At 39.9% G+C, this 14,644-nt stretch overlaps 1 protein-coding gene across 1 annotated transcript in view; it reads left to right on the forward strand.

Moving 5' to 3' along the window:
• The window catches only part of DNAJC13 (DnaJ heat shock protein family (Hsp40) member C13), a 121,012-nt gene that overhangs the window by 10,887 nt on the left and 95,481 nt on the right, over positions 1-14,644 (forward strand). Inside the window, exons 2-3 of the mRNA XM_049766484.1 lie at positions 5,374-5,454; positions 12,598-12,673. Coding sequence (XP_049622441.1) covers positions 5,387-5,454; positions 12,598-12,673 — 144 coding nt within the window. The 5' untranslated portion in view covers positions 5,374-5,386. The remainder of the gene's footprint in view (positions 1-5,373; positions 5,455-12,597; positions 12,674-14,644) is intronic.

The following is a 14,644-nucleotide window of genomic DNA, read 5'->3' on the forward strand; positions in this document are numbered from 1 at the left end:
AGATCCTTTTATAGTTGGTGTCCTCTACTTACATATATTGATTCATTTTCATTTAGAGGGAAATGCTTTTATCTGTACTTAAGTCATTAAAACATAACACAGAATTAAAAATTCAAGGTTTAAAAAGAGGACTAAGAGCTGGAGAGTTAGTACAGAGTGAATAGGCACTTGCTTGCAAGTGTCCGTCTTGGGTTCAATCCCCATTAGTTCTCCTGAACACCACCATGGGTGATTATTGAGTGCAGAACCTGGAGAAATCCCTGAGCATTGCTGGGTGTGGCTCAAAAAAAAAAGGGGGGGGGTTTGGAGGGAGGGAGGGCTGGGGAGAGAGACAGGGAGGGAAGGAGAGAGAGAGGAGGATCAAAGTTCATAGCACTTTTCCTTATTACACAGCATATTCTAAGACAGTCTGGTCGTAGCTTTTTAATCTGGTGTAAAAAGTAAGATCCTGTTAACCATTTAAATTTTTTGCCTTTTATTTTCAACTAACCAATTAAGTTCACTCAGATTCTAAATTCAGGTTAAGATGAAACAAGGATTTTGTCATTACAGTTATTGCTTCGGGTACACACCTGGCTGTGTTCAAAATTTATTTTTGACTGTGTTCAGGGATCACCAATTGCATTGTGTGTGAGACCATATGTAGTGTCAGGGATTGAACCTGGGTCAGCTGTACACAAGGCAGGTGCTATATTATCTGGCTCCAGCAAGGTTTTTAAATGCCATTATTAGTGATTCTCTCTTTGACCCTACGTAAGTAATTATTTTGTTTATAGTCTGGCTTTCTCCTGGGGCCTGTGGGGAATCACCTCATCTTACTTTTATATTAAGTGTCAGCTAATGTAGGCTTCGGGTTGTGACTTCAGATCTAATGGGTTTCTGAAGCAAAATCATTTCTTCTAATAGAAGAATAAGAATATGAAGCAGGGTCACAGCTACAAGCATGGCAAGTTCTTTAAGTCCTATACTCTGCACTGCCTCTGGATTATTTTCTTAAATCTTTTCTTGCCTTATTACAGTGTATTATTTTGCTTTCTTAGCACTACTCCTACTTGTACACATACATTTATTAGGAATCTTTTGTACACATACATTTATTAGGAATCTTTTTCTTTTTTTTTTTTTTTGTTGGAGCTGGAATGATAACTCAAGGATAGAATGCACTGCATACTCTTTGAAGTGCAAAGCTAGTAGTATTAGGGGGAAAATGTACATCAGAACCAGAGCTTCTTGCTAACTAACGGGAATGAAGAAAGCCATTTCACGATAGAGATGTCTTCAAGATTGTGTTTTTCTGGATCAGAGAGATAGTACATGGGATAAGGCTCTTGCCTTGCATGTGATAAAGCCCTTGCACTGTGTGTAGTTTAAAGTTTAATGCACTATGAGTAATCCTGAGCAGCACTTGGTGTGGCCATAGGACCTAAAGCTAAAATTATAGTGAAATTATTTTCACCACTATGTATCTACCCAGTAGAGTTGAGGTTATAATCAAGGTTTATAGCCTCATTATTCATGAAAGCAAAATATAAATCATAAAAATACATAAAATTAAATGATTTATAGCAAAGAGATGAAAAAAGAAAATTCAGTTATTTATTTATTTATTTATTATATTTATAATGCAACATTTTCATGCCGTAGAAGGAAATTGAACCATGCTAAAACATGGATAAATTTTTAATGTGTATTGCCAAGCTAAAGGAGTTACATTGACCACGTGGTTGTGATTATACTTATAGTAGATGTCCAAAATAGGTATATTTGGAGCAATAGAAGGAAGTATTTTGTGGAATATTGTATGCTGGAAAACAGGGGAATGAGGAATGACTGAGGGCAGGAGGGTGGGGTGAGTGTTTGTGTGTATATGCATGTGAGGTATGTCTTTTCATTCTTACCCAAAACTAGAGTGGGGTGAGGTAGGGATTATGTGTATCCTTTCACCCAGTGTTCCTCAGAAAGCTCAGGACTATTCTGGAGTCATTTGGGAGACCATGTAGGGAGAAATGCAGGACCTCATGCATATAAAGACTATCTAACCCCAGATATTTTTGGGAGTGATGACGATCTGCAAAAAGTGTTATTGGTAGTAGATCTCCATGAACACACCAAAACCCCTTGAATGATCCATTTCAAAAAGTTTAAGATTGGAGCTGGCGCAGGGGTCTCAAACTCAATTTACCTGGGGGCCGCAGGAGGCAAAGTTGGGGTGATCTTTGAGTGCAAAGTCAATAGTAAGCCTTGAGCATTGGGGGGTATGACCCAAACAACTAAAACAAAACAAAACAAAACAAAAAAAGATTCCTCTAGGGCAGGGCCGCAAAACGTTGTACGGAGGGCCGTTTGCGGGCCTCGAGTTTGAGACCACTGGATAAGGTGAAGTTGCTTGCCCTGCACAGCAGCTGCTTTACATTTGTGGCTGACCAGTTTCATCCCTGGCACCTTATATGGTCCGCACAGTACAAGTCAGGTGTAAGTCCTGAGCATCTCTTGGTGTGGACCCCAAGACCCCCCACCAACCAAAAGAATTTTCAGTTTTATGAAATGTGAATTATATCTCAAAAAGCTCTTACTAAAATGTTTATTATTAAAAAAATTTCTTTGTTTGGTGTTTTGGGCTAGACCTGGTGGTGCTCAGGTATTACTCCTAGCAGTGTTTAGGGAACCATATGGGGTACTGGGGATTAAACCAAGGTTGGCCACATGCAAGACAAGTGCCCTTCCCACTGTATTCTCTCCAGCCCCCTACATATTTTAAAGGGTACTTTTCTATTAAGCATAGAGTGGGAAAAGCCAAGTCACAAAGCAAATGACTTGGCTTATTTTAAATCAATTTTCAAAATTGCATCAATAGATAGTTATAATAGTTTATTCTATCAAATCAGCTGAATTTCAACCTTTAGAGAAATGGATTCTGGATTGTATACAGTTCTGGGGGTATAGTCAACAAGCTAATTTAAAAAATGTAGTGGTGGGAAAGATAGTACAGAGGAGATAAGGTACTTGCTTAGCATGTGGCAGACCCTGGTTTGATCCTTGACACCACATGGTTCCCCAACCTCTTAGCAGTGCCAGGAGTGATTCCTAAGCACAGAGACTGTAGCAAGCCCTAAACACAGCTGGGTGTAGCTAAAAAACAAACAAGCAAAAAATGATAACCAGCTTTTATTTCTCTTCCCCATTGTGATGTTGCTAGAGAACAATTCTCTCCTTAAGAAACCCATGTTCCCCAGACAATCAATCAATATTTGATAAAGGGGCAAAAAATGCAAAATGGAGCAAGAAAAGCCTCTTCAACAGTGTTGCTGGGACAACTGGTCAGCCATATGCAAAAATGTGAACTTGGACCTCCATCTAAAACCATGGCACAAATGTCAAATCCAAATGGATTAAAGACCTTGATATTGGGCCCGAAACCATAAGGTATATAGAACACTTAGGTAAAAACACTACATGACATTGAGACCAGAGGCATCTTTTTTTTTTCGGGGGGGGGGGGTTTCCTGGGTCACTCCCAGCAGCGCTCAGGGGTTACTCCTGGTCCTATGCTCAGAAATCACTACTGGCAGGCTCGGGGGACCATATGGGATCCTGAGATTCGAATCACCGTCCTTCTGCATGCAAAGCAAATGGCCTATCTCCATGCTATCTCTCCAGCCCCAGACCAGAGGCATCTTTAAGGAGGAAACAGCACTGTCCCAACAAGTGGAAAGAGATAAACAGATCGGACTATATTAAACTGAGAAGTTTCTGCACCTCAAAGGAAATAGTGAGTAGGATACAAAGGCCACCACAGAATGGGAGAAACTACTCATACAATATCAGATGAGGGGCTGATATATGAGATATACAAGGTACTAACTGAACTTAACAAGAAAAAAAAAAATATCTAGCCCCATCAAAAAATGGGAAGAAGAAATGAATAGACAATTCCTCAAAGAAGAAATACAAATGGCCAAAAGACACATGAAAAAATGTTCCACATCACTAATCATAAGGGAGATGCAAATCAGAACAACAATGCGGCACCATCTTATGCCACAGAGACTGGCACACATCACAAAGAACAAGATAAGCAGTGCTGGTGGGGATGTGGGGAGAACTCTCATTCACTGCTGGTGAGAATGCCTTCTAGTCCAGCCTTTAAGAAAAACAATACAGAGATTCCTTAAAAAACTGGAAATTGAGCCCCATATAATCCAGCTATACCACTCATAGGGATATACCCTAGGAACACAAAAACAAGAAAAGGCTTTCTGCACACCTGTATGCATTGCAGTGCTATTTACAATAGCCAGAACCTGGAAACAACCCAGATGCCCAACATCAGAGGAGTAGCTAAAGAAGCTCTGGTACATATGCACAATGGAATACTATGCAGCTGTCAGGAGAAATGGAATCATGAAATTTTCCTATACATGGATGGGCATAGAAACTATTATGTTGAGTGAAATAATTCAGAGGAAGAGAGAGATACATAATAGTATCACTCATCTATGGGTTTTAAGAAAAAATAAGACATTATTGTAATTATACCCAGAGACAATAGAGCTGAGGGCTAGAAGGGACTGCCCACGGTATGAAGCTTACCACTAAGAGTGGTGAGTTTCGTTAGAGAAATAACTACACTGACAACTATCATGGCAATGATAGAGAAATAGAATGCTTATCTAGAATATAGGCAGAGGGTGGGGAGGAGAAAGATGGGGAGCATTGATGGTAGTAATGTTGCACTGGTGAAGTGGGTGTGTGTTCAATTTTATAACTAACCCAACTACAAACATGTTTGCAATCATGGTGCTTAAATAAAGATATTAACTAAAAAAAAAGGGCTGGAGTGGTGGTGGCGCAAGCCATAAGGCGTCTGCTTTTTGTGCACTAGCCTAGGATGGACGCATAGCCAGGAGTAACCCCTGAGCGTCACAGGGTGTGGCCCAAAAAAACAAAAAGAAAAAAAAAAACCCAGTGTTACAAAGGAGAGCTGATTGAATACAGTCTGGTAAAAGAAAAAAAAAAGGTGGTGATGGACAGAACACACAGTCCCTTATCCTTTCGATGTTCTTTTGGTTTGTTAACCACACCCAGCAGTGCTCAGGTTTTACTTCTGACCACTAGCAGGCCCATATGTTGTGCAGGGGATTAAACCAGGGTTAGTCACCCACAAGGTAAATACCTCACCACCATCCTATCTCTCCAGCCACTCTACACCCCTGTTTAACTTCATGATCTTATGGGTGAAACTGTGCTAGATAATGGGTGGTATCATAGGACAGGCTTTCCATTATGCCTTAAAATTTTTAAGTGTGGCCTAAGTGATTGAGGAAAAACTAAGGATAACATTTTACAATGCTTACCTATACTTTTATCTTACAGGTTTCAACACAAAATGAATATAATTAGAGAGAATAAGGACTTGGCATGTTTCTACACAACAAAACACTCATGGAGGGGAAAGTAAGTGTTTCTGTTTGAATTTTAAGTGCTTCTATAAAGTATCCTTTAAAATTTTTTGCCCCCTTTTAACTATAAAAATTTTATTGAATTTTTGTACAGAGTTAAAGCATTGTTGTTAGTTGAGTTTCAGTCTTACAATGTTCCAACATCCATCCCTTCACCAGTGTTCATTTCCTGCCACCAATTACCCCAGTTTCCTTCCTGCCCAAACCTCCAGCCTGTCTCTATGGCAAGCAGTTTACTCTTCTCTGTCTCTGTCTTCCCCCCTGCAAACTTCAGGTAGACAATTAAAAGCAAATTTCTTCTCTCTCTCTCTCGCTCGCTCTCTCTCTCTCTCGCTCTCTCTCTCGCTCTCTCTCTCTCGCTCTCTCTTCTCTCTCTCGCTCTCTCTCTCGCTCTCTCTCCTCTCTCTCTCTCTTCTCTCTCTCTCTCGCTCTCTCTCTCGCTCTCTCTTCTCTCTCTCGCTCTCTCTCGCTCTCTCTTCTCTCTCTCGCTCTCTCTCTCGCTCTCTCTTCTCTCTCTCTCCCTCTCCGTCTCCGTCTCCCTCTCCCTCTCCCTCCCCTCCCTCCGTCCCTCTCCCCCTCTCCTCCTTCTCTCCCTTTCCCCCTTTCCCCTTCTCCCCCTCTCCCCCTTTCCCCTTCCCCCTCTCCCTCTCTCCTCTCCTCTCCTCTCTCTCCTCTCTCTCTCTCTCTCTCTCCTCTCTCTCTCTCTCCTCTCTCTCTCTCCTCTCTCCTCTCTCTCTCAATATTACTCTTTAGATATCTTTAGCATAAGCAGTCAAGCCATTTAACCCTTCTATCTGGAAAGCATATTATATATTTAAGTACAAGTGCTACATTTTGATTAATTGTTGCTCCTTTTTTGTTTGTTTGTTTGGGGGGGGGGCGCACCTGATGATGCTCAGGGGTTACTCCTGGCCTTGTATTAAGAAATCGCTCCTGGCGAGGGGGACCTTATGGATGCTGGGAATCGAACCAAGGTCCATCCTGGATCAGCCGTGTGCAAGGCAAACGCCCTACTGCTGTGCTATCGATCTGGCCCCTACTCCTTTTTTTTTTTTTTTTTTTTTTTTTTGACAATTTTGGATTTCTGTGTCTGTCTTAGGAAAGTTTGGTAAGAATTACAGGCGATAAGAGGAAAGTAAACCAGTTTTCCATCCTCTTGGATGTTATCAATGAATGATGAAGTTGAGTAGTATTAGTAGACAAGTTATGAGGGTTAGTAGCTTTACTGCCCAAAGTCTAGCTTGTGCAGTTTTTTTCTATCTTTTTGAAGTAAATAAGTTTACTTAAAGAAATATGAGGGCAGAGAAAAAGCAATACAGGCTCAGAGAGAACAGGCTTCTCCAGAGTGGGGAAAAAGCTGTTTCATAGCCATGTGATTGTTAGAGAAAATACACCAGTCATATGTTATTTTTATTGTTTGTTTGTTTTTGGGATCACATCCAGCGATACTCAGGAGTTATTCCTGGATCTGCACTCAGAAGTCGCTCCTGGCAGGCTTGGGAGACCATCTGGGATACTGGGGTTCGTCCTTTGTTGTCTGTGTGCAAGGCAAACACCTTACCACTTTGCTATCGCTCCGACTCCCAGTAGTATGTTTTGTAGTCTTCAGATCACTGGAAAAAAATTTAAATTGGGTTTGATCATTTCTTTTTCTTAAGGAATGGTTGAACTCAGTTTTCAGTAATTTTTCTGGTCGGTCTCAAGTGTACATGCTCAGAAAAAAGAATGGAAATTTTTGTCCCCCCAATACCCTAAAGAGTGAAGAAAGTGATGAGTGTGTGATGCTTTTTAAATAATGCTTTAATATGTTGTGTTCAATAAATGATACCTTCTAACTATTAGTAAGAAAGTTTAGTTTTTATTTCTTCTGAGTAATGAATCAAATAAAATGGGCTACACTTTTTTTTGGGGGGGCAGGGTGTGGCCACACTTGGAGGTGCTCATGGTTCACTCCTGGCTTTCACTCAGGAATTTTTTTGTTTTGTTTTTAGAGTCTCAGCCAGCAGCGCTCAGAGGTTCCTCCTAGCTCTGTGCTCAGAAATCACTCTTGGTAGGCTTTGGGGAGCATATAGGATGCCAGTATTCGAACCACCGACCTTCTGCATGCAAGGCAGATGCCTTACTTACCTCAATGCTATCTCTCCAGCCCCTGCACTCAGGAATTGATCCTGGCAATGCCACATTTGATTTTGACAGATGGGTGATCACATTACTCCAAGTCAGACCTCAGATAACTACACATTTCATGCACATGGAATCAATAACTCATTCATAGATAAATGTGTGTTAAATTAGACCGGTACATCTGGACTCTGATGTTGCCCATTAGCATACTATCATTTTGAAAGATGTCAGTGTTTTGTTTCCTTTTAGTTCATTTGAATGAGTTCCTAAATTAGAGAACATTGTTAGCTTTGTAGACATGTCTGCATTTTTTTCCCTTTAATTAATTTTCATTGAACAAAGTTAGCAAGAAAATCAGCATACTCAGAATCATAGCAATTTTCTTAGTTCTTTGATTCAGCCTTTAAAAAAACACCTGTACATTTATGGGCCAGAGAGAGAATACAGAAGTTAAGGTGCTTGCCTTACATGATGCTGACCCAGGTTTGATCCTTTGCTCTACATAATGTTTTAATACTGTCCCGAGGTACCGCCATGAGTGACCCTTGAGCACAGAACCAGGAATAGCCAACAAGCACCACCAAGTGTAGCCCAAAAGCAAAAAATTGCACATTTCACTGTTTCTTTTTTTTCCCATCAAAGTGACAGATTGATAATACTATCTTCTATTATTTCCATACAGTTGTAACAATGATACATTCATTCTGAAGGAAAAAATGCTAAAATATTTTACTTTGTGAGCTTATCAGTAACTGATCATGTGGAGGAACTTTCTTTAATGTTCTTAGAGGTGACTAAGAAGACAATCTTTTTAGTAGTAATTTGGAGCTGGCCAAGAATAATAGCTGATGATGACATTTCTGTCAACCACAAGTTGCATAATGACAGAGAACTCAGTAGGTTGTGTTTTAGAGCCTAAGAATGTGACCAGGTTCTAAATTTCTTTTTTGGGGGGTTTGGGGGGCACACCAGTGACATTCAGGGGTTACTCCTGGCTATGCACTCAGAAATAGCTCCTGGCTTGGGGACCATATGGGACGCTGGGGGATTGAACCGCGGTGAGTCCTAGGCTAGTGCGTGCAAGGCAGATAGATGCCTTACACCCTGTGCCACTGCTCTGGCCCCTAAATTTCTTACTTATTTTTTTTAATTTCTTATTCTTAATTTTATTTTTGTATTTTCATAGCCAACCAAATGCTATTTTGTTATTCTTTAGTTTCAAATGTTTTCTAATTTCCACTTTTGTTGTTACACGAAAAGCAGCTTACTCAGTTTTTTTCCACTCGTGGCCCCTTCCAAGCTTGTTTTCTTTCTGTAGTTCCCCTATCCCCTCAGTTGACCTCTAGTCTCATCCCAAGGCCCCACCCATTTGTGGAATTTTTACCTGTGTCTCCTTTGGACTGTACTGTGGGTCCACAGAAGGTCATATTTCCTCTGAGAAATGCTGTTCTAAAGGATTATTGATAGGATACAAGGTTAAAATTAACAGATTACTGAAAATACCTAATGGTTTTTCTCCTTTAGATATTAAGAGAAGGAAGTAAAATGATAAATGAAAGTTATTTGTCCTATAAAATCGCACCAGGCATAACAGGTAGTTTCTAATGTAAATAAGATTTCAGGATGTGATCATGACTGACCAATTTTAGGCTATAATTTTTGCCTTACTTTGTAGCATCATGATATTTTTGTGAGAGGATATTATTTAAAAAATTAGTTTTCCATAAAGGTTGAACTAGATGGCATTCCCACCAGCAGTGGATAAGAGTTCCTTTCTCTCCACATCCCCGCCAACACTGCTTGTTCTCATTCTTTGTGATGTGTGTCAATCTCTGGGGTGTGAAATGATATCTCATCATTGTTTTGATTTGCATCTCCCTGATGATTAAGTGATGAGGAGCATTTTTTCATGTGCCTTTTGGCCATTTGTATTTCTTCTTTGTCAAAGTGTCTGTCCATTTCTTCTCCCCATTTTTTGATGGGATTAGATGTTTTCTTCTTGTAAAGTTCTGTCAGTGCCTTGTATATTTTGAGATTAGCCCCTTGTCTGATGGGTATTGGGTGAATAGTTTCTCCCACTCAGTGGGGGGCTCTTGTATCCTGGGCACTATTTCCTTTGAGATGCAGAAGCTTCTCAGTTTAATATATTCCCATCTGTTAATCTCTGCTTTCACTTGCTTGGAGAGTGCAGTTTCCTCTTTGAAGATGCCTTTAGTCTCAATGTCCTGGAGTGTTGTGCCTATGTGTTGTTCTATATATCTTATGGTTTCGGGTCTGATATCAATTTCTTTAATCCATTTGGATTTTACCTTTGTACATGATGTTAGCTGGGGGTCTAAGTTCAATTTTTTGCAAATAACTATCCAGTTGTGCCAACACCACTTGTTGAAGAGGCTTTCTTTGCTCCATTTAGGATTTCTTGCTCCTTTATCAAAAATTAGGTGATTGTATGTCTGGGGAACATTTTCTGAGTATTCAATCCTATTCCACTGATCTGAGGGCCTGTCTTTATTCCAATACCATGCTGTTTTGATAACTATTGCTTTGTAGTACAGTTTAAAGTTGGGGAAAGTAATTCCTCCCATATTCTTTTTCCCAATGGTTGCTTTAACTATTCAAGGGTGTTTATTGTTCCAAATGAATTTCAAAAGTGCCTGATCCACTTCTTTGAAGAATGTCATGGGTATCTTTAGAGGGATCGCATTGAATCTGTACAATACTTTGGGGAGTATTGCCATTTTAATGATGTTAATTCTGCCAATTCATGAGCAGGGTATGTGCTTCCATTTTCGCATGTCCTCTCTTATTTCTTGGAGCAGAGTTTTATAGTTTTCTTTGTATAGGTCCTTCACATTTTTAGTCAAGTTGATTCCAAGGTATTTGAGTTTGTGTGGCACTATTGTGAATGGGGTTGTTTTCTTAATGTCCATTTCTTCCTTATTACTATTGATGTATAGAAAGGCCATTGATTTTTGTGTGTTAATTTTGTAGCCTGCCACGTTGCTATATGAGTCTATTGTTTCTAGAAGCTTTTCGTAGAGACTTTAGGGTTTTCTGCAACAGTGAGAGCTTGACTTCTTCCTTTCCTATCTGGATTCCCTTGATATCTTTTTCTTGCCTAATCACCAAAGCAAGTACTATGGAAAGCAATATGGAGATTCCTCCAAAAACTGGAAATCAAGCTCCCATACGACCCAGCTATACCACTCCTAGGAATATACCCTAGGAACACAAAAATACAATACAAAAATCCCTTCCTTACACCTATATTCATTGCAGCACTATTTACCATAGCAAGACTCTGGAAACAGCCAAGATACCCTTCAACAGATGAATGGCTAAAGAAACTGTGGTACATATTCACAATGGAATATTATACAGCTATGAGGAGAGATGAAGTCATGAAATTTTCCTATACATGGATGTACATGGAATTTATTATGCTAAGTGAAATAAGTCAGAGAGAGAGAGAGAAAGATGCAGTATGGTCTCACTCATCTATGGGTTTTAAGAAAAATGAAAGACATTCTTGCAATAATAACTTTCAGACACAAAAGAGAAAAGAGCTGGAAGTTACAGCTCACCTCATGAAGCTCACCACAAACAGGGATGAGTTTAGTTAGAGAAATAACTATGTTTTGAACTATCCTAATAATGAATGTACGAGGGAAATAGAAAGCCTGTCTAGAGTACAGGCGGGGGTTGGGTGGGGAGGAGGGAGATTTGGGACATTGGTGATGGGAATGTTGTACTGGTGATGGGTGGTGTTCTTTACATGACTGAAACTCAAACACAATCATGTATGTAATAAAGTTGTTTAAATAAAAAAAGAAAATGAATATAAACAAAAAAATTAGTTTGCGTTGTTCCTTTTTTGTAAGAGAGTTGGATTTTTGGACAATACCTGGTAGTACTCAGATCTTGCTTGGTGTGTCTGGCTTACTCCTGGCTCAAGGGTGTGTCTGGAATCAAACTGGGTTTGGCCACATGCAAAGCAACTACCTTAACCCCAGTAGTATCTCTTCAGTCCTTGTAGTGTCTTTTTGTGGGGTTGGGTGACACTTGGCAATGCTGGGGGGATTAATCCTAGGGCCTTGCATATGCAAAGCATATTGTTTTCCATGGAGCCAAATTCCCAGCTCTGTAGTATCTTGTTTGGGGTCATAACCCTTCAGTGCTCTGGGCTGAGTAGCCAGTGTTCAGAGATTATTTCTATAGTGCTCAGGGGACAATTTGGTAAGAGGATCAAACTTGGAGCTCACGCATGCAGGATACTTGCTCCAGCTCTTCTTAAAGCTATTCCTCTCCAACCTAAAAGAGGACTCTTTGTTTTATTCTTCTTTAGTCATACCGAGCCATGCTCTGGGGTTATTTCTGACCTTACACTCAAGATTTACTCCTGGTGTGCTCTAGGAGTTGAATTCTAGGAGTTGAATATGACCTGGGCCTGTACAAGGCAAGTGCCTTACCCCATTGTACTATCTTTCCAGCACAGTAGTGTCCTTTTTTTAAACAAAAATTTTCCTGTATAGAATTTTGGCATTCTTCTGTTTTGTTTTGGTTTTTGGGCCACACCCATTTGATGCTCAGGGGTTACTCTTGGCTTAAGCGCTCAGAAATTGCCCCTGGCTTGGGGGGACCATATGGGAGGCCAGGGGATCGAACCATGGTCCTTTCTTGGCTAGCGCTTGCAAGGCAAACACCTCTAGTGTCACCTCTCTGGCCCCTTTTTAGCATTCTTCTGTTGTGCTTTGTTAACTGATAAGATACTTAAGAAGAAGAAAAGTGTGACCTATGTAAGCAATCCTAACCATCAATGGTAAAATGAGTAATTGATCTTAATACCAATACTATTTTGAACCTTTTATGAAATATATTTGAATAAAAAATCAAACTGTATTTATAGTCACTATTAATTGGTTAACAGTGCTCTATTGAAGTGTTTTTTTTTCTGAGATTGATATTCTTATAAAAGGTTTCTTAACACTTAAATTTGAATTTTTGTCTTTTGTAGATATAAGCGTGTCTTTTCAGTTGGAACCCATGCAATTACTACATATAATCCTAATACTTTAGAAGTAACGAATCAGGTAATTATCAGAATTCTTTCATGTTTGAATATCATTTGAATTTTATTTCGGGGTCCTGCTGTCCTGCAGTACGGCAGGCTGAGAGTCCATTCCCAGAGATACTTGGCTTGTTGGTTTTCCCAAGTCCGCCAAAGAGTACTTGCAGAGATAGATGGGACTTGCTTTTTTATAAGGCCTAAGCTTCACTGAGTTATTTATCCCCCTGAACCTACTTGACTTTTAAAACAGGGATATGTTTTATTCTTATATTTACTACTACTTTGGGTGTTTAGGGACCACACTCCCTGGTCCTCAGGACTTATTCCTGGCTCTGTGCTCAGAGATCACTCCTGAAAGTTTTAGGGTATGACATGTAGTGCCAGAGATTGAATGGTGATTGACTGTGTTCAAGACAAGTACCTTAACTTCTGGGCTATATCTCTGTATTTGGGATCTAAATAAAATGTGTGTATTTGTGGCATCTGTGGTTATGACTCAGATATGTTGTTGTTGTAGCCATTTCTTATGTAAAGTTTGTAAGCTCTTTAATTTTAGAAACTACAGTATTACTCTAATAATCTAATAAGTCACAAATGTAATTTTTAGAAAATTAAAAAAAAATTTTAATGTATTGAATTACCGATAATTACAAAGTTACAAAGTTATTCATGATTGAATTTCAGACTTAAAATGTTCCAGCACCCATCTCTTCACTAGTGTCCCTTTCCGTCCACCATTGTCCCCAGTTTCCCTCCTGCCTTGTAGTCTTCTTCTATAGAAGTTATTTTTTTCTTTTGGGCTGTGAAACACTCTACTTTTTTTTTTTTTTAAACTGTGATTTACAAAGTTGTTCATAATACAATTGTTTCAGGTATTTAATGTTCCAGCACCAATTCTGTCTCTAGTATGAACTTCCCTCCATGGTTTCCCATCCAACCTCCAAGGCCCCAAAAGTGCCCCCTTAGCAGGCACAAGATAATGTACTTTATATTGCTTGTTATAACATACATTCACAATAGTGTTGCTTAAATCATTGAGGATTTACTGAATGCTTGGTGTTGTACCTTCTGTATTATTACTGTTTTTGCTCACTGAGCTTAGTGGGCTTCTATACAACTTTACTATCTAATTTGTTCTGGGTTGTCAGTACTGTGAAAGTAGGAGGTGTCACGGCCACATATGTGGGCACATGCTCCAGGAGCTGTGGAACATGGTAAAGTCAGTATCTTGGCATCTCTTTAAGATTAGTCATGGAGCTCTGAAGCTGGGCCATTTGTGTGTTGGAGAAAGTCGGGTGTGGGTGGGCCACTGGGCCTGCTGGCAGGGCAGGACCTCAGCCCACGCCAATTCTGAGAAGGTTCCAGAGATAACAGCCCTGAGAATGGGCCCTTAGGATGACTAAGCAGTGGCATCTCTTTGAGATTAGTCTTAGTGATTATATTTCATGGCACTGTTAGTATAGGCAAGACTGACTGCCCATTAATTAGCATTTCAGTCTTTTTAGCTCTAAAAGGAGTGATAGTATAGAGAGTAGAGTGCTTGTCATGACCTGAGTTCAATCCCTAGTACCACATACAGGTTTCAAAGCTCTGACTGAAATGATTTCTGAGTACAAAGCCAGGTATAAGTCCTAAGCATTGCCAAGTTTGCCCCCCCAAAAAAATAAAACCTCAAAATGTTCTACCTTGGGGCCGGGTAGGTGGCGCTGGAGGTAAGGTGTCTGCCTTGCAAGCGCTAGCCAAGGAAGGACCTCGGTTCGATCCCCCGGCGTCCTATATGGTCCCCCCAAGCCAGGGGCGATTTCTGAGCACATAGCCAGGAGTAACCCCTGAGCATCAAACGGGTGTGGCCCAAAAACCAAAAAAAAAAAAAAATGTTCTACCTTATTTTAATTCAAATTTGGCATGCTTTACAGATTTTTGTTTTGTATTTAACAGATTTTCAGGTAATCATACATTTTTATTCCCAGTTCTCTTTACTTTTTTTTATATA

This window comes from Suncus etruscus, chromosome 20 (assembly GCF_024139225.1).
Source record: "Suncus etruscus isolate mSunEtr1 chromosome 20, mSunEtr1.pri.cur, whole genome shotgun sequence".
NCBI lineage: Eukaryota > Metazoa > Chordata > Mammalia > Eulipotyphla > Soricidae > Suncus > Suncus etruscus.